The sequence below is a fragment of the Strix aluco genome, chromosome 29 (assembly GCF_031877795.1).
Source record: "Strix aluco isolate bStrAlu1 chromosome 29, bStrAlu1.hap1, whole genome shotgun sequence".
In the NCBI taxonomy this organism is placed as follows: domain Eukaryota; kingdom Metazoa; phylum Chordata; class Aves; order Strigiformes; family Strigidae; genus Strix; species Strix aluco.
The window spans coordinates 5,656,854-5,676,445 of record NC_133959.1 but is presented as its reverse complement, the minus strand read 5'-3'; the positions used below and the strand labels follow the sequence as shown (position 1 = coordinate 5,676,445).

The 19,592-nt window shown below is 51.6% G+C and overlaps 2 protein-coding genes across 4 annotated transcripts; one reads left to right on the top strand and one right to left on the bottom strand.

Annotated features, from left to right (window-relative positions):
• Nucleotides 1–2,050: 2,050 nt before the first annotated feature.
• On the bottom strand, nt 2,051–4,229 carry LOC141916499 (butyrophilin subfamily 1 member A1-like). The gene is made up of 3 exons (XM_074809074.1): nt 3,782–4,229; nt 3,560–3,634; nt 2,051–2,917 (listed from the first exon to the last, which is right to left on the bottom strand). The coding sequence occupies exons 1-3, from the start codon at nt 4,212–4,214 to the stop codon at nt 2,397–2,399; spliced, it is 1,029 nt and encodes a 342-aa protein (XP_074665175.1). The 5' UTR covers nt 4,215–4,229; the 3' UTR covers nt 2,051–2,396.
• Nucleotides 4,230–5,863: 1,634 nt separating this feature from the next.
• On the top strand, nt 5,864–17,122 carry LOC141916496 (butyrophilin subfamily 1 member A1-like). 3 transcript variants are annotated; one of them, XM_074809065.1, is made up of 11 exons: nt 5,865–6,665; nt 7,223–7,327; nt 9,277–9,624; nt 10,168–10,449; nt 12,213–12,317; nt 12,906–12,926; nt 13,542–13,562; nt 14,219–14,239; nt 14,692–14,712; nt 15,709–15,741; nt 16,201–17,122. In XM_074809065.1, exons 2-11 carry the CDS (start codon nt 7,243–7,245, stop codon nt 16,716–16,718), a joined length of 1,455 nt encoding a protein of 484 aa, XP_074665166.1. In that variant the 5' UTR covers nt 5,865–6,665; nt 7,223–7,242; the 3' UTR covers nt 16,719–17,122. The 3 variants fall into 3 exon arrangements, with proteins under 3 accessions (XP_074665167.1, XP_074665166.1, XP_074665168.1); XM_074809066.1 differs by lacking the exon at nt 12,213–12,317 and having other exon boundaries at nt 5,864–6,665; XM_074809067.1 differs by lacking the exons at nt 5,865–6,665; nt 7,223–7,327 and adding an exon at nt 7,339–7,549.
• Nucleotides 17,123–19,592: the final 2,470 nt, after the last annotated feature.

The window sequence follows — 19,592 nt, the reverse complement described above, 5'->3', positions numbered from 1 at the left end:
GAGGTTTACATATTCTCCAGCCAAATAACTAGTATCAGGAATTTGCTGAAGTTTAGGAACAGGCTGTAGGAGTTGCTGGTTTGAGACTTGCTGATTTGTAGAACTGCCAGGATTTGTGGCATTGCATGGTAGAAGTAAAAATTATGAATAACCAAAGTGGTATAAATAACCAATAAATAACCAAAGTTCAAATGCTGGTCAAACAAATATGAAACTAAATCCCATCCCACAAGACCTTGCTGATGGATGAGAAGGGCTTTAAACATGTTGACTCCATCTACTTCTGTTGAAAAAGCTGACCTGTGTGTGGTTGGAGGCTGGAGTGGAAGGGGAAGGATTCAAAGAACAGGGAAGAGAAGCCATGCTACAAGCACAGACTCTGCCCAGGATGTTTAAAACAACCTCTGAAAGAGCAGTGTGTGTGAAAAAGCACCAGTGAAAGTCACAGCTTGCTCCGGGGTGAAGCCCACCCCTTCTCGCTCTGTGGCCAGAAGCCCCTGGTGACCTGCTGGGTTTGGCTGTGGTGCTGCTGCAGGGTTTGATCCCAGCTCTTCCCAGGCACGTACCCAGCAGGGTTTGATCCCAGCTCTTCCCAGACATGTACCCAGCTGCCTTCATGCTTCAGCTGTGGGATCTCACCTTCCTCTCAGCGTGCTTGTGGACATGCAGAGCCGGGCCCCAGCAGGAGTAAGCTGTCCCTCCTCCTGTGTGGGCACAGCGTCAGCTTTGGCACCAGCTGAGGCTGGGCTGGCACCAAGATGTGGGCAGCCAGTTGGAGACCTCATCCGTTCCTACTAGGATTTGCCCCTCTTCTGTGCTCTGCCAAGAGCATGAGTTGTCCCTGCTTTTGGGATTGACTCCTTGGATGGTCCCCTGGGTTGCTTTGCTGGATTGCTGGTCCCACGGATGTGCAGAGTCCAGGTGCAGTGGGATGTCACCTGTCCCCTTACAGTGCCAGAGAGGTTGGTGAGCCCATCCCCTAGTGCCAGGACGGGGTATCTGTGCCGGATCAGTGCTGCGACTCTTTCCAGCTACTGCAGCAGACCAAAGAGACCAACGCTGTTGCCTGTGCCAAGCTGCCACCACAAAGGTGACAACTGAGTTGGCACTAAGAGGGTCCAACCAGCAATGTAGGTGGAGAAGAAGAAATCTAGGCTGGACCCAGACAATGTTCCCCTTCACCTACATTCACCTTTTCTTCTCCTAAGAGCAGGAGTGAGCAGGAGATGACAGAGAAAGGACCCTGGGAATGGGGACCCTCCCACCTTTTCCAGATATAACACGTCCTTTGAACGTCATTGCCCCAAAATCCCAGTTCTGGAAGGCATGTCCTCTGAGGAGTGGCTGAGCACTCTGGGTTGTCTTGTTTTGGGAAAAGGAAACTGAGAAGTGACCTCCTCGCTCTCTGCAGCTTCCTGAGGAGCAAATGTGGAGAGGGAGGTGCTGAGCTCTTCTCCCTGGGATCCAGGGACAGGACCCCTGGGAATGTTCAAAGCTGCACCAGGGGAGGTTCAGACTTGACATCAGGAAGCATTTCTTTACCAAGAGGGTGGTCAACAGTGGAACAGGCTTCCTCAAGAGGTGGTTGATGCCCCAGGCCTGTCAGGGTTTGAGAGGAATTTGGACAATGCCTTTAATAACATGCTTTAACTTTTGGTCAGCCCTGAAGTGGTCAGGCAGTTGGACTAGATGATCACTGTAGGTCCCTTCCACCTGAACTAGTCTAGTCTAGTCTATGTGAGGAGAAGGAGACCTTGATGGGGGGAGAGCAGAGAACAGCAGAGTTGTGGGACTTGACTCGCCTGTGGCCTTCAGACACTTCTCAATTTCTTGCTTACCTTCCTTGGCTGTCCCTGTAGCTTTTGCTAGTGCTCTGCTGTAAGAAAGGTACTTAATGACATGTCAGTGAGAACTGGAAATAAGGCAAGGAGAGGCTTTGGATGTATGAAGATAAGTGTTATCATGAGCTCCAGCATCCAGCTATGTTTGGGGTTTTTTTTTTAAACTTAATCATTAAGCTTAATTGAAAAAAGTCAGAGACACTTCATCAGCTTTTGAGGAGTTTGAACCTGCTGTATTTTTGATGGCCATGTACAGAGCAGCTCTGCAGTGCCCCAGCACTTGATGCTACTTCTCTGCCCTGGGGACACCTGGCACCAAGCTCCTCCATGCACCGAATCTCTGTGCTCCCATTGCTGCAGTCCCAGCTGTAGGGTGGAGGGGAGCTGTGATGGGGTCCATCTCCAGGACCTGACAGTCCTCCCACTGGGTGGCCAGAGGAACCATGTGAGGAGAAGCCAGCAGGACGCAGGACCCTCCCAGTTCCCAGCACCAAGACCCAAGATGATGGTGTTCACCTTTCCAGTCTTCCTCCCACCACGTGCGCTCCCTCCACATCAGGGGCACAACGTGAGCCATGAGTCCATCCCCACCCAGAGCCATGGGCGTAGCCTCTCCCCAGGACATGAAGCCAGGCAGAAAGCAAAGATTGAGGCTTCGTTTTCAGCATCAGCAAATGCCACCTGCCTGTCTGTAAAGTCCAGGCAGACCTGGATGGCCCTGGGGAGGCAGGCAAGGTGCAGGGGGGTCCAGTCAGGGTCAGTGAAAGCATGGTATTGTCCAAACCACTGCCCCACGGCCCAGATCCCCTCCTGGGGGGCAAAACTGAGGACCCCCTTCCTCCTGACAGACTCCTGGGCCACCCCCACAGCCCACCAGTCCCCCCCCTTGGCCACCTCCACCTCCCAGTAGTGCCTCCCCGTGGTGAAGCCCTGGCTGCCCAGCACGCATGGCTCCGTGTCGAACCGCTCGGGGTTGTTGGGCAGCAAAGTCCACTCATTCCCCCGTCCCACACCTCGCTGGTCGCCAGCCAGGATGAGGAAGGGGTTGGCAGTGTCTGGGTCCAGGGTCACATCAGCTGGGGACAGAGGGGAAGAAGCTGCTCAGGTCAGGCAACCCCAGGGGTTCATCAGGGCTGCATCCACCCCAGCAAGAGAAGGGACAGGGCGATTTCCTTTCCTGTGCCCAGAGATGTCCAGTGTGGGATGGGAAACCCGCTTGTGTGGACTGCCCCAGCCTCAGTCCTAATCCTGCCCCTGCTCCTGATCCAGGATTTTCCATGCGATCCCTGGCCAAGGAGACCTCAGCTTCCTGGAGGAGGATGCACCTGAGTGGTGGGTACACATCTGCTGTGCAGAGACCTGGACCTGAGCTTGGGTGTCTCTAGTGCTGCAAGAGCAAAACAGGCACGTCTGGGCACAAACCAGTGCAGACATTACCCCAAGACCAATAACCCATGGCCCCAGATTCCTGTTTCTTTCTGTGGGCAATGGAGGGAGCCAAGGATGGCAGCTCAGGTGTCTGGTGTTGGTGGTGGGTCCACAGATAAGCACGAGGAATTCAGCTGGGGGTGTTGCAGCCACCAAGTCTCAACACAAGCCCAGGGTGGGACAAGCCTGAGGTGCTTTGACCCTAAATAATTCTTCTACAAGAGAAGCAGGTTGCATTTTTCTCCTCAACAGAGGACAGTTCCCCCTCCTCTTCCCTTCTGAAAACTCACCTCTTCCACTCGTCTCCTCCATCTCATTGGCCAGTGTCTCACTCTCTTGTCTCTCCATCCTGGATACCAACACCTCTGCAGAAATCAACAGGAGGTGAGGCAGGATTCCCTGTTGGAAGTGGAAATTGCAAGACTCAGAGACTGCCTAAAGATGATAAAGAAGCAGAAAGAATGATAGGAAAGTCACAGCATTCAAGCAGTTTTTAGAAAGCCAGCACTCGCCTGGAGGCTGACTCCAGGAAAGGAGGTTCTGGATGTGTCTGAAGGTCTCCAGTCTGCTCTCCACTCCCCTGATCATCAGCTCATGGCTGCACTGGGCTTGCCCAGCATTTCCAGCTTGTTCGAGCGAGCAGATTGAAGTCCAGAGGGGCTGGATGGCCTGGAGAGCACAGCTGGGAGTCCAGCACCTTTGCCTGTCTGTGGGGGACCACACCACAGGAGCTTCCAGCTCCCTCCTGTTGAATTGCCTCCCAAGCCCTGAAGGTGCCGGCGGGCGTGTGACCTCATCTAACACTTGACTTTGGAAGTTCCCTCCCAAGGTTCCTGCAGTGCCCCGATCCTGTTTGCATCGTAGGATCTGTGCATCTCCCCTCCCTTCAGCCAGCTGCAGCGGGGTGATAAGAGCCTGCTGCACTGCTGAAAGAGGCTGTATCATCCTGCGGCAGGATGCTCGGAGCCCGCCTGGGCCAGCGGCACCACGTGCACCTCCAGCCTGGTGGGATGTCGCCTGGGGACACCAGCCACAGAGCAGTGGCTGCGCTCTGGGTGGCCAGGCTGTGGGAGGAGGTCTGGCTCCTTACAGGTGCTGCTTGCTCAGGTTTGTCATGCTGACAGTGGGTTTCAGGGTGGGGATGTTTGCAGGGCCTCTGTTGCCTCGATTGCTCAACTGGTAAATGGGAGACAGCAGGTGCTGGGCTTTGCATCCCACTCTCTGTTCTGCAGGCAGCTTTTCACGTGCCCAGGGGCGATGGCCTCACCCCCTCACCCCACCTCACACCCCCCCCACCACCACCCCACCCCCAGCTTGTAGGGAACTTGGGAGGTGGCACCCATTCTACTTGGTCACATCACTCTGAGAGCCACTGGTTGAGCACAAAATAAAGCAGAGTGTGAGGGGACCTGCTGCCAGATGGCTCTGCTGCGTGGTGCTGGCACAGGGCCCTGGGAAGGCAGGGCTGGGGACAGACTGGCTCTGCAGGGACTATTCAGCCAGGCACCACTGTCGCCTGGTGGCATGGGCATGGCACGGTGGGGGCTGCTGCTGGCATCCAGCGTGTGCAGTCACCTGCTGCTGAACCTGCCATTGGCAGGGCCAACCAGTGACAAAATTAAACATGTATCCACAGAATCCCAGAATCATCTTGGTTGGAAAGGATCTTGAAGCTCCTCCAGTCCAACCATGAACCTCACCCTGACCGTTCCCAACTCCACCAGATCCCTCAGCACTGGGTCAACCCGACTCTTCAACCCCTCCAGGGATGGGGACTCCCCCCCTGCCCTGGGCAGCCCATTCCAACGCCCAACAGCCCCTTCTGCAAAGAAATCCTTCCTAAGAGCCAAAGACACACACACACACTGACATGGCCGGTCACACAGCCTGCCGCAGGCAAGGGGCTCCTTCAGCAGCACCCACCTGCAGGACCCACATCACCCGCCAGCACAGGCAGCCACGTCCCCTCCTCCTGCAGCGCTGGCAGAGCAGGAGGGCACTGGTGCAGGCACATGTGACACTCTCTGGGTTCACATGCACATTTGCAGATCCCTCAAGCAGCAGCACAGCCCCTCAGTCCACCCAGCACCCCTGCCCAGCCCCCAGCCCCTCTGACACCCCCCCACAGGTCCCCAACTCACCAGCTTGTCCAGCTTGATGCTTGCTACAAACACACAGCACTCATACACTGATCCCACAGGCACCCCACGCTCATGCCCCCCCCCCCCCAACACCAGCATGGACCCTCCGCCTGCCTGATACCCCTGCCTGGCCCTGGGATCTCCTACTCACTACTCAGCCAAGCTCACCAACCAGTTTTACCTGTGACCAGTCCCTTTTACACCCCTTTCTGCTGGTTGCCTCACCTTGTCCCCCCTGATTCCCTTCTGCTGCACATGCCTTTAGATATCCTTCCACTGACACCCCCCAGTATCGGGCACCCCTCGCTTTGCATCCTTACAGATGCAGAAGCCAGGCTGGCCCTGACGTGGCGCCTGCAGATTTGTGACAGCCCAGGGATTAGCAGGAGTGGTGAGGTTGGTTTATTATATTTATCTCTGCTATCATTTGTTGGACAGGTCTGTGTCTCTGTACGTTTCGTTTATCACCTCCCTCTGTTCCTTGTCACCCCTGTTGACGAGGTGATCAGGCCCCTTTACCCAAGCGGATGCTCTCAGCCCCTCCGTGCACCCACGCTCCCGGCCGGGGACAGGAGGGGGCTGGACCCGGCTGGACCCAGCACCCGCTGGAGCCGCCTTGGTGACACATCCCAGAGCAGCAGCTTTCTCTGGACACACCATCTTCTATGGCCTCGCCTCTTGGCCAGAGTGGGAATTGCTTTTAAGCAATTTTTAAGCTAGTGCTGGGCTTTGCTCCCACCCCGGCACCGCCTCTGTGTGTGAAGCCCTTTTCCGTCACCTCCGCGCTCTTCCCAGGGACACGCGAACTGCTGCCGGCGTCCATCCCCTCCCAAGCCGGGGAGAGCTGCGGGAAAAGGCTGCGATACGCAGCCATGGAGGGTGTCTGCAGCAAGGATACGCCCGCGAATGCTGCCAGAAGATGATTTCCGGAGCAAAAGTATTGCCAAAGAAAAGGCAAATCACTCAGCTACTTTCATTTTTGATTGGAGGCAGCGCAGGAGGAAACGGGTGGCAGGCTGCGACACAGAGGGACATTTTTGTTTGATTTTCAGACAGGGAAATGCTTAACGCTGATTGGGGTGGCCCCTCCAGATGCAGCCGGTGACAACCAAGGAGCTCCTGCCCCCACCCAGAGCCCACGAAGGAGCTCGGGGCCTCCAGAAAGCTGCAGATTGAAATCGCTTTCTGCCATCTGCCAAAATCAGTCGTGGTCTTCACATCTCGTTAACAAACGCTGGGACTAAGTCAGCAAGTGGTAAGAGGGTTTGGGGGGTTTTGGAGCAGGGCTGGGTCCCATCTTGGGTGGGTGTTGAATTTGTGTTCTGCTTTCTCTGTTCTGAGACGTCCTCCCGCCCTCGGTCCGGTGGCAGGGGACGTGCCACTGAGTCACAGATTTGTCCCAGAGGAGGAGCGCACAGCCCCAGCTCCATGTGCGTTTGGTCTGGGTTTCTCCTTCTCATCCTGGGCCTTTCCATCTCTTTCTTGCGGCTGGAGAAGAAAAGCAAGGGCTCCATATTAGAACAACTGCCACTTTTTCATGGAATTAGAGGAGATGTTGCAGCTTGTCATTTTTTCCCCCAGGGGAAATTCCTACAACTTTTGGGTACTTTGTATGGAAAGCACCAAGCAAAGGCAGGCTGATGATGGAAAATTGATTTCAGCCTTTAGCATCTGAGGGTCTTCCCTAGATGTTATAAAAAGGGGCTGCAATCAGCAATAAACCCTTTTAAAAGTGAATACTGCCCTTTTTTGGCATTATTTGTTTATCCTTGCTTTTTATTTTATCCTTTCCCTCTCCTTCCCCATCTCCAGGTTGTGCTCCAGCAAAGAGGATGCTCTCCGCTTCCCACCTCTGCTGCTCTCTGCCAGCTTTTATCATTTATGGTTTAGTTTTCCAAGTTCACGAGCTGCAGTCAGGTAAGGATCCCCCTGGTTCTTGCTGATCCCTGTGGCATTGCTTCCAGAATAAGTATTTTCCCAGTTGCCAGTGGAGAAACTCCCTGTGAAGGGCAGAGCACAGAGCGGGGACAGACCCTTTGCCATAAACCACGTCCACTTCTAAGAGCACCAACATCCCTCTGGAACCTGATTTATTCCTCCAGCCATGTCAGCACAGACATCCGCACAACCTCACTGAATGTAGGTGGAGATTAGACCACAGAATCATAGAATGGTTTGGGTTGGAAGGGACCTTGAACCTCATCTTGTTCCACCCCCCTGCCACGGGCTGGGACACCTTCCACTAGCCCAGGTTGACCAAAGCCCCGTCCAACCTGGCCTTGAACTCTTCCAGGGAGGGGACAGCCACAGCTTCTCTGGGAAACCTGTGCCAGGGCCTCCCCACCCTCACAGGGAAGAATTTCTTCCTTAGATCTAATCTAAATCTCCCCTCTTTCAGTTTAAAACCATTACCCTTTGTCCTATCCCTACACTCCCTGATCAAGAGTCCCTCCCCCCTTTCCTGTAGCCCCTTTCAGTCCTGGGAGGCCACTCTAAGGTCTCCCCGGAGCCTTCTCTTCTCCAGCTGAACCCCCCCAACTCTCTCAGCCTGTCCTCACAGGGGGGTGCTCCAGCCCCTGAGCATCTTCGTGGCCTCCTCTGGCCCCGCTTGAGCAGGTCGTGTCCTTCTGATGATGGTGCCCCCAGAGCTGGACCCAGCACTGCAGGGGGGTCTCCCCAGAGCGGAGCAGAGGAGGAGAATCCCCCCCCTCACCCTGCTGCCCACACTGCTCTGGATGCAGCCCAGCACACGGTTGGCTTTCTGGGCTGCCAGTGTACATTGCTGGCTCGCAGTCAGTTTTTCATCCACTGATACCCCCAAGTCCTTCTCCCTGGGGCTGCTCTCCATCCCCTCCTCGCCCAGTCTGGATTTGTGCTTGGGATTGCCCTGGCCCATGGGCAGGACCTTGCACTTGGCCTTGTTGAACTCCATGAGGTTTGCACAGGCTCCCAGCCTGTCCAGGTCCCTCCGGATGGCACATCCCTTCCCTCCAGCATGTCACCACCCCACACAGCTTGGTGTCATCAAGATGATGCCGATGAGTTGATTATAGTTTGCTTAGTTATAGTTATAGTTATAGTTTAGTTATAGCTTGCTGCCATTTCCCTCCTTGATTTTCCTGTTCCCAGCATGTTCCCAGCATGTCATCACTTTACTGGGCTGTGTCCAGGATGCGCTGGATCCTTTGCAGAACAAATTCAATAAAGGGAAAAAAACACAAAAAAATTCTTTTAAAAAATATTCTGGGCTCTTTTTCTGTTAGATTGCTGACCTGAAGGTGCTTCTTCAAGGCAGCCCTGGCAAAAGGATGCTGCACAACAGTTGAGTTGAAAGTTACCTTGCCAAAAAAAAAGTTGATTCTCTTTTGTTTTCCTTCAACTAGAAACCACTTTCTCTGTGAATTGAGTGGCCAGCTTATTAATAAACCTTTTCTTTTTTAATTTCCAAAGATGCCCAGAGCACCTGAAATGTTTCTGTTTTCTCTTGTAACAGGTGCAAATAGCTGAAGATATTTGAGTTTTATTTGCAAATAGCTGAAGATATTTGAGTTTTATTTGTACCGAAGTTGTCTCTTTTCTCCAGGCAATCACCCAGAAACCTTCCAGCCGCTTCCTTCATTCCTTTTCCTGCTTTCTCCCTGCCCTGAGCAGCATGGCAGCACTTGGTCCCTTGACAAAAAATCATCTTTTAGGGATGTGAAGGACTTTCACGGCAGTGCAGGACAGGGAGGCAGAGGAACGGGCAGTGGCCCGGCCCCAGCCTACTCACCGTGCTGCCTGCGCGGAGCAGCATCCGCTGGTTTTCTGAGCTCAGTCACCACAGCAAACTCATGGTTATTTCTTCTTCCTCCGGGGGTTTCTCCCAGCTTCACTCAATGTGACAGGACCCCCCAGCCCCATCACCGTGGCCATGGGCAAGGACGTGGTGTTGCCCTGCCACTTCTCCACGAAGCACAGCACGCGGGACATAGAGGTGACCTGGTTTCGGGAACACTTCTCACCCTTTGTGCATCGCTACAAGGGGGGCCAAGACCTGTACGGGGATCAGATGCTTCAATACCAAGGACGCACCGAGCTGCTAAAGAACGGCCTCGCCAACGGCACCGTGGACTTGAAGATTTTCCGTGTCCAACTGTCTGACAAAGGGAATTACACCTGCTTTGTTCACCATGACTCGGAATACGATGAGGCTGTGGTGGAGCTGAGGGTGACAGGTGTGTGGTCCATGTCCCTGGTACCTCTAATTTATTTGCTCATAGCCAGTGTTCTTCTTCCCTATCTTTCCCAGAAGCAATTTCAGGTGGTTGCTTTGGAAATAGTGTTTTATGGTTGAAAATACCCAGAACGTTCCAGAGAGGTAAAATTGCCTACCAAGCGGTTGGAAGGAGCTCGTGAGATATGCTACCTACTTCAGAAATGTTCTTGATATCGTTTTCTTCATCTAAGTGAGCGTAAGAAAAGAATTTGGTGTTTGATAATCAAGTAAGAATGTCTTGGTTCGTGCTTTTATATTTTAATATCTAGGCCTGCAGATTATTTTGCTGCAGTAGAAGCCTCCAGAGCAGATCATCAAGTTATGTGAAAAAGACAGCAGGAAATGTCCTGACTCCAGCTGACACTTGTCTTAAAAAAAACCTCGAGATTTGTCTGTGTTGCAGTTTATCCCTTCCTGTCAGGGAGAGGAACAGCCAGGCCACCTTATTCCCCCGAGATCTGGCACCCTGCAGGATCACCTGAGGGTCTCTGTTTCCCCGCAGCCGGCGGCTCTGCCCCGCTCATCGCGCTGGAGCGCTACGAGGACGGGGGGATCCGGGTGGCCTGTCGCTCGGCCGGCTGGTACCCGCAGCCCCAGGTGCTGTGGCAAGATCCCCACGGGCAGCATCTCCCATCCCTCTCGGAAAATATTACCCAGGACAAGAGCGGACTCTTTGCAGCAGAAAGCAGCATAATCTTCACCAGAGGAGGGAACCAGAAACTTTCCTGCTGGGTCCGACATGCCCTGCACAGCCAAGAACGGGGATCAGCTTTTTACATATCAGGTGAGTAGAGGACAAGGCCAACACTGTTGATTGCCAGCGGCTGAACAGGAGCCAGCAGTGTGCCCAGGTGGCCAAGAAGGCCAATGGCATCCTGGCTTGTATCAGCCATAGCGTGGCCAGCAGGGACAGGGGAGGGATCTGACCCCTGTGCTCGGCACTGGTGAGGCCGCCCCTCGATGAGTGGGTTCAGTTTTGGGCCCCTCACTCCAAAAAGGCCATTGAATGACTCGAGCGTGTCCAGAGAAGGGCAACGGAGCTGGTGCAGGGTCTGGAGCACAGGTCTGATGGGGAGCGGCTGAGGGAACTGGGGGGGTTTAGTCTGGAGAAGAGGAGGCTGAGGGGAGACCTCATGGCCCTCTGCAACTCCCTGACAGGAGGGTGCAGAGAGGGGGGATGAGTCTCTTGAGCCAAGTAATGAGCGATAAGACAAGAGGTAATGGCCTCAAGTTGCACCAGGGAAGGTTTAGACTGGATATTAGGAAGCATTTCTTTACAGAACGGGTAGTCAGGCGTTGGAATGGGCTGCCCAGGGAGGTGGTGGAGTCCCCATCCCTGGAGGTGTTCAAGAGGCGGGTTGACATAGCGCTGAGGGATCTGGTGTAGTTGGGATCTGTCAGTGCTCGGTTAACGGTTGGACTGGATGATCTTCAAGGTCCTTTCCAACCGAGATGATTCTGTGAAATTCTGTGAAAAAAACACCCTGTTAAGGTTTCTGATGGAGCTGTGCTGGGAAAGCACCGGCAGCAGAAAGTCTCAGGTGCATTTTGCAGGCTGCATGTTCAGCGCATCAAGTGTATTTTGCACACGCAGCGTGCGAACAGCTGAGGCTTTGTGTAGTGTTTGTACAGGTGTGCTGCCCAAATGTACCAGTTCGGTCTTGAACGGTGGGTTTAGAGGGGAAAAAAGACAACCCTCATTGTAGCAGAGTTTAAATACAAACACTCATGACACTAGAGCCAAACAAAAGGAAAGAACAACCCATGCACTTAGTCTCCCCTGCTGTGAAATCCTGTTCTAGTGGTTTGATATGACAAGTAAATGGTTTTGTCTCGTTTTAGCAGCTGCATATATTGAATATCTTTTAATTTTTTTCTTGTCACACAGAAAAGCTCCTTTGTTACTGGAAGATTGGTTTGGGGTGGGGGGTGTATCAGAACAGCGCTGCAATGGTGAACTGGACTAACCATACACCAAACTGCGCTGCAGTATCATGTGCTTTTCAGCTGCATCCTATTCCTTTTTTACTTTGGGAATGAACAATTTGGGGAGATTTTATTTCCCTGGGTACCTTTCTCCTGGTGATACCGGTGTGCTGTTGATGCATATGTTACCCTGTTTCTGATCTTATGTTGCCTAATGAAATACAGTATTTTTTTTCCAAAGGAGAAAAACCCTTGATTTAACTAGAAATAATTTGGTTAGAAATCCATTTTCCCTTTGAAAAGGGACACAATGTATACAGACAAAACATCATCAGCCTCAGACTAGTGCTAAATTGCCAAAATGGATTTTTTTTTTTTTTTTTTTTTTTTTTTGGTGGAGTAGCGTCAGGAACTGATTTTCACCCTCAGTAGGATTCAGACCTGCTTGGGATGAGCTTGTGTGAAATAGAAACGGTTAATGGTTTATTAACGGTAAATTAACGATTGGACTAGATGATCTTCAAGGTCCCTTCCAACCTAGATGATTCTGTGAGTCTGTGATTCTCCTTCCCGTTGCTACTTGCAGAGTAACCTAACTGCTTTGCGGGTTTTCTATTTCAGATCCCTTTTTCCAAAACGCCCAGCCTTGGATGACCGCCCTGGGTGTGGTCCTGGTTGCTGTAGTCGCTCTCTTTATTATCGCTGTTTATCTATTTAAAATGAAAGGTAACATCCCGGAGCAGTGTTTGAGGAAGGGGAGTGGGTGGTTGTGCTGCTCAGCCACCTTTGGTTTTGACGGACAAGTGGGTTTGAGAAATGCCCGGATGGTCCTGGAGTCTTGTCTCGGTGTCTCAGACACACGTATGGTGCCAGGCAACTTAAAGACCTGGGGATTTAACTTCTGGTGAGAAAAGAAAGGTTGTTTTTCCAACAAAAAGTCTAGCAAAGAAGGAAGTGGGCATTAAAGCAGCGTGAGCCAACCATTCCTCCGCCCCAGCTGAGGGTGGATTCTGCCTGCAGAAATGGAGCAATAACTTGCTTGGCCCTGCAAAAAAACCCTGGCACTTTTGGGGGCCTGGCAGGGCTTCCTTTCCTTCTGAAACACCCCTCAGGGAGTAAATAATACAGAGGAATAAAGGAAATGTTTGTTACCAAAAGGGGATGGAGCCGGTGGGTCATGCAGGCACTGCAGCGCTCCCAGACCCCGCGGCCTTTCTGACTTGCAAGTGGCTGTAACTCCTGCTGTGGTTTAATCAGTGCTCTTTGGAAGGGATGGTTTTTTAAATTACTTACATTTCTTTCTTTCCTTCACAGGAAAACATGAGAAAAAAATAGGTAAGTTTACTTTCGATTTTCCATAAATTGGAGAATTCCCTCAAATGGAAGAATTCATGGGGCCCATTTCTGGTGGATGTGGGGGAAGGAAATGCTTTGGCTAGCAGCTAGAGAAAATTCTGAAATTAATTTATGAAATGATGCAATGATGAAATGATGTTGTAATTTTAAAGAAAAACACTGCAGAAACAAAGAAAGCATGAAAGATGTTGTACCAACAGTGAAGTTTGCTTTTCAAAGGGCTCTTCTCAAAGCTGGAGGAAGCTTTGGGGTAGCACATTCCATTTTGCAGGGACGTCAGCTTTGTCTCAGCACTAAAAAAACCCACAGGGACAGGGTGGTCAGGTAGCACTGAAGGTGAAATTTAACCCCATGCTCCTCCCTTGTCCGTACAAACCTGCCCCTTCACTGCTGCCCTGTGGCTGGAGCCCTTGCTTAGGTCTCCAGCATTGCAGTGTTGGCCTCTGCCCAAGGAGGGGTCTGGGAGGGAGGGTAAGATCTCCCAAAGTCTTGAGGAGCTCCTGGGCTCAAGCTTTTCCTCCCCACCCAACAAGTGTATCAGGGAAAAAGGAATCAGCGTTGGTGGTGATGCTCTGTTCTGGTTTTGCTTTTCAGCGATGCAAGCGGCAGTACTGCGTAAGTCTGGCCCCCATCCTCCCGGTGAAATCCTCTGTGGAAACTTTCAAATTTTTTTATTCATCCTCTCATGCTGTTCAAATGTTCTTTTTAGGCAGATACTTTACTCCCCCCCCCCCCCCCCCCGCCTTGACCCCCTAATAATGTGAAAATTCACTCTGAAAAGTCATTAGGTTTTGTTTTTTTTTTCTGAGTGGCTGTCAATGCTTTTTAACACTCAATTTAAGTAGTGAAATGGTACTGAAAAGTAGTTGGTTTTTAGGGGAAGATTATAGAAACCTAAGAAATTGAGAATTTTCTTATAAAAATTTTAGATTGATTATTTACAAGGAAATTTAAAAAAAAAAAAAAAACACCACAAAAACACTTGAAAAGGGCATATATTTTTGTTTGTGTGCTTGCAGCTCATAGAATTGCCAAGAAATAGTCCTTTGGCTATTAAAAACTTGCTAAATTGGTGTCAACGCAGGGGGAAATATATGATGGGGAAAATAAATGCAGGTCAGTTCACTCAGGAATCGTTAACACCCTTGCAATCAGAGCATAACTCAGCACATCTGCTGCCTTCATCACCTTCACCTCTGTGTTCCCTTCGCTGGGGCCCTGGAGAAGGGATCGTGTCAAATAGTAACTGGTCTGTGTTTCTGTTTGTTCAGGGGAACGTGATGCAGAAATTGGTAAGTCTTCTTCTCTTCCTTACAAAGGATTTTTTAGAGTCTGTATAGGGTGGTGGTCTTTTTTTGCCTTTTCACTTTTGAAGTGTGTAATGAACCAAAAAGCGGTGAGGGAAGGGGGGGGAAGGAAGAGAGTGAATGTGGGAATCAAAAAATTGAAAATGGTGTCTGGGGTTGGGGATGGTGCCTGCAGTGGTGGCACAGGCAGGGTGACCATGGCCAGTGATGGGTCCCCCTGTAAGTGAGGGATCTCCCAGATACCTTTTCCTGCCCCAGATTTGAGCAGGACAACATGTACCATCACCTGCAGAGCTCCAGGCGGGGGGTGGGAGAGGGCTTTGCATTGCCAAGCGTTGCAGGAACCCACTGTCCCACACGTGGAGGCGGTTACAGCAGAGGTTATATCCAAATCGGTATCCCACAACTGATTTGTGCTGGTTTATCTTCTTTTTCAGAGAAGCAAGCTGATGAACTTGGTGAGTATCAAGACTTTTCAGTTGAGCCAGTTCCTATCGGGGTTTTGCATGTGTGCCACGGTTTTGCCTTTGCTTTTGGGAAAGGGAGAGATAGCAAATACTGAACTCACTTCAGAAACATTATTGTCCTTTGTTCTATCTGTGCTTTTAAGCTATTCCCTGTAATCCTTCTATATTAAGAAGAAAATTCTTTCAGTTTTCAAAGTACAAACAGACCATAAATACACAGACCCCCCTGCAGTGCTGGGTCCAGCTCTTGGGGGCACCATCATCAGAAGGACACGGACCTGCTCAAGCAGGGCCAGAGGAGGCCACGAAGATGCTCAGGGGCTGGAGCACCCCCCTGTGAGGACAGGCTGAGAGAGTTGGGGGGGTTCAGCTGGAGAAGAGAAGGCTCCGGGGAGACCTTAGAGCGGCCTCCCAGGACTGAAAGGGGCTACAGGAAAGGGGGGAGGGACTCTTGATCAGGGAGTGTAGGGATAGGATGAGGGGAAACAGTTTTAAATTGAAAGAGGCTAGATTTAGATTAGATCTAAGGAAGAAATTCTTCCCTGTGAGGGTGGTGAGGCCCTGGCACAGGTTTCCCAGAGAAGCTGTGGCTGCCCCCTCCCTGGAAGGGTTCAAGGCCAGGTTGGACGGGGCTTTGGGCAACCTGGGCTAGTGGAAGGTGTCCCAGCCCGTGGCAGGGGGGTTGGAACTAGATGAGGTTTAAGGTCCCTTCCAACCCCAACCATCCTGTGGTTCTGTATGACTGAATCAGGACAGGCAGTGTAATTATATTTGTAGAAAGTAGATGGAGCCCCTTCATGTAGCTTGACACTGAAGTTTTGAAGCTACACACTGTTGAGATGACTTTCACAAATATAGCAACAATTCAGAAAACGTGCAGCTACACTGACCTATCATTATCCTGAGCTAATCCAGTAACACGTGTGTTCTGATGACCTCTCATCTTTTTTTTTTGTTGCTGTTGTTTGTTTGTTTGTTTTTATAAAGCATGGAGAAGATACGCAGTGCCTATAGAAGAAGGTAATTAAAGTTGGGCCTTTCAGGGTGCTGAATCATCTTCCCTGCTTTAATCTCCCTTCTGGGTAGTTTCCCTCCCACAGTGATGCTGGTGGGACTGGGGATGCTTCTGCCAACCCTCACTTTACAGGAGGAATGTAGTACTCAGACCCCACGTTCGTTTGGTGCCTACCCCAACGTTCGTTTCAGGAGAGTCGTGGTCCCCAGTGAGCAGTGCTGGCCACGTTTTTAGAGACATGGGGACTTCTTCATGTCTGCTAACCTTCTTCCCTCTCTGCTTGATGTCATCTCTCTGCTTCATTTTCCGTTCCTTGCACTAATATTGTTAGCTCATGCAGCTTCCCATGCCACAGTCTGCCAGCTATCACTTGCACCCTTTTTCTTCTTCCTTATGCAGCCCCAGCAAAATATGTCTCCTGGGGTGAGCTCTGCCCTGATGTGTTGACTCCATCTCTCCCGCAGTGAAGGTGGTTCTGGATCCAGACACAGCCCACTGTGACCTGGTCCTGTCTGAGGACTGCAAAAGTGTGAAACGAGAAGATACGCTGCAGGACATCCCCGACATCCCTCAGAGATTTAACCCGTGGCGCTGCGTGCTGGGCCGTGAAGGCTTCACCTCGGGGAGATACTACTGGGAGGTGGAGTTGGTGGATGGAGGAGGGTGGACTGTGGGAGTCTCTAGAGTAGATGTGAAAAGGAAGGGAGATATTGAGTTTAAACCGGAGGAGGGCATCTGGGCAGTGGGGAAGTGGGCAGGGAACTTCCAAGCTCTCACGTCCCCTAATCGCACTCTCCTTCCTGAAATCCAGACTCCCACGCGGGTCCGGATCTCTCTGGATTATGAGGAGGGACGGGTGGCATTTTTCAGTGTTGACGAGGAGATTCCCATCTTCACGTTTCCACTGGTGTCATTCGAGGGGATAAGAGTCCATCCTTGGGTCTGGCTGGGTCCTGGGACGTGGCTCAAAATGTGGCCGTGATGAAGGGCGGGAAGTAAGAGAAGACTTTTTTAGGGGACCTTGGGAGTTCAGACTCACAGAAGGATTTAGGTTAGAAGGAACTTGTGGAGGTTTCTGTGGCAGCCACGTGCTCACAGCAGGACTAACCTCAAAGCTGCCAAAGGTCTGTTTGGGCCTTGCTCAGCTGAATTGTGTAGGATCTCCAAGGGGGGAGATCTCGTTACCTCTCCAAGCCTCTGTCCTGGTGCTGCGCCTCTCGCAAGGGGAAGAATCAACCCTTTATATTTGGTCAGAGTTTTCCCAACTGCAGGTGACTGTCACCTTTCATCCTCGCTCTTTACCTGTTGAACACCACTTCCACTGAAAAGACATTCCTGCAACAGGGATTGCTTTTTAAATGTATGGAATAAAGTTACTTCAGTGGGGTTTGTCTGTGTCTGTGGCGTAGTTTCCACCTCTCTTTAGCCTGTGGGGAGTTAGCGTTTGAGAAAATGGTTCACCACGTTGTTAGCAGGAGCTAACGAAGGTATGTCAGTGGGATGGGTCCATGGCTGTGCTTGTCCCCATGGCTGTGCTTGTCCCCATGCCTGCACTTGTCCCCACGTCTGCCTGCAGCACAAGCCCAGATGATGAGCTCACCTGTGACCTGGAGACATCCGACACTCTGAGATGGAGCCCACCTTTGGTCGCTCATTCTGGAGGAGGAAAAGCTGCTTTTGCTTCCAGTGCTGAGGAGCCTGGAGCAGGCTCAGAATGTTCCATGTGAGCTGAAATGAAGCTGGAAAAAGCAAAAGTTCATATGAAGAAGGGCATCTTCTACTGAGGTGTGTTTTGGGGTGGATTATTTTGCTGTAGTAGAAACTGCCACCTGCAAGGGGAGGGTAGAAGCATGTGCTTCCTCTGAGGCCAGACATGCTTTAGCACCAGATACTCCATTCAACCGATGCTCAGCATGCAAGGGAAGGCTTCACCATTACTGCTGAATTCACAGGCTTCTCAGAAATGAAAGAGGATGCATTTGTGTGTGTGCCAGGGTAGGTCTGTTCATGCTCAGCCCAGGACAGCTCCATCTTCCCACCCTGGGAAGGGAACAGCTCAGAGATGCTATTAGGGCTTTCACCTTTCTCTCCAGGCCTGCCCGGCCCCAGACTAGTGCTCCCAGAGGTTGGTGGTCATGCCTCAGCTCCGTTCCTTGCCACGCACAAGCCCACATGATGCAGCAGATGCTAAATCAGTGGTGAGGCCTGCAGTAGCTGAGGGGCTTGTTGAAGGACCCAGTGACAGAGCATTCCAAAGCGCCCTGTGAACGACAGGGACAGGCAGCATGAGGGTGGCCCCTGCTGCCAGGGCTCTGAAGAGTGGTTAGATGTTCGTGTCCCTAGAGAAGGCTGCTGGGAAGGTGAAGATACAGACCCTGCTTTCTGCACTGGAGAAGGAGCACCATGCTCAAGCCAGGGGTGATACAGTTACATGTTTCTATGACCCTCGGGCACCATCACCTCATGATGTCCTTCCTATTTCCCAGAGTCACATATGGTGTAAGGTGCTAAAGAAGTGGGAAACAGCCTGGATCATCTTGTTCCCTCCAAACACCCACTCAAAACAGTCTGCAAGTGAAATCAAGGTTGGGGCAACAACCTCATGGGAGATTGACCCTCCAGGTGTGGGAACAGCCTCTGAAGCAGGGGAGGAAGCTGATGGGCTGGACAAAAATGTGAACCCAGAACAGAAATGAAAGAGTGGACTGCAAATACAGGGCAAAATCATCATTGCTAGCAGGATGGATGACGTAACCCTCATTTCCCTCTTGCCTTCCCCTAAGGGAAGCAGGTTCAGCAAGGAGTCACTGTCCTTGCTTCTTTACTCTCCCCACCCAGATGGCAGGACCCCAGGATCTCTTCTGCCTCCTCACTGCTTGTAACCAGACATGGGAGGAGTGTGCCTGCAAATGACTCCTGACCTGTGCACCCCTTTCCTGGGGTACAGCGTGCCCCTTCCCCTTCAGCAAGGCTTGTCATAGTCGACTGCTTGGGTCTTCTGCTTCTTCTCCTTCAGGGAGTGAAGAAGATGGGGTGAAGGACCTTTTGAAGGTGTCCTCGTGTGTTCATCCACCTGGAAAAGGGAGACAGAGAGGCAAAAGTAATGATAAGGGCTGTTGGTTGGGAACGTGGGGCTGCGACATGGAAGACGGACTGGTGGTGTCGTGGGGGTGCTGTAGGTCCAGCGTGAGGGAAAGAGTAGTGCTGTGAAGGAGGAGAAACCACATGCAGGCTTAATCCCTGGGATCCTATGAGAAGGCCAGGGTTACATTTGCTCTCTCCCTTCCTACCTCTGCTTTCTGTTGCAAATTGCTGATGCAGAGCCAAAAAACAGCCCGCCAAGTGCTGCCTCTGCTGCTGCCTCCAGCTCAGTTACTACGAGGTGAACTAAAATGCCCCTGCAGTGAGTGGGCTGGGGGTAAGAGAGAGCCTGGGAGAGGGCACAGGAGGGACAGCTGACCCTGATGGATATTCCATACCGTGTAGCATCATGCTGAGCAGTAGAAGGGGAGGGGGAGAAGGGAGTTTTTTCAAGGTACCATTGCTCAAGGACTGGTTGAGCATCGAGCTGCTGGTGGAAGGTGGTGAGTGGACACTTTTGCATCACTTTTTTTTTTTTTTCTCTTTCTTTCCTTCACTCATTAAAACTGTCTTTAACCCACAAAAGGTTTTTTTGCTTTTCCAGTTCTCTTCCCCATCCCACTATAGAGGCAGTGGACGAGCGGGTGATAGGTGCTTAGCTGCTGGCTGGGGTTGATCCACCACAATCCACAGAATGGAAAACCAGTAGAAAACCATTACCTCCCCGCCTCTGTAGCATTTCCCCTTGCAGCTTTTGGGTGGCCCTCCAGCCCTG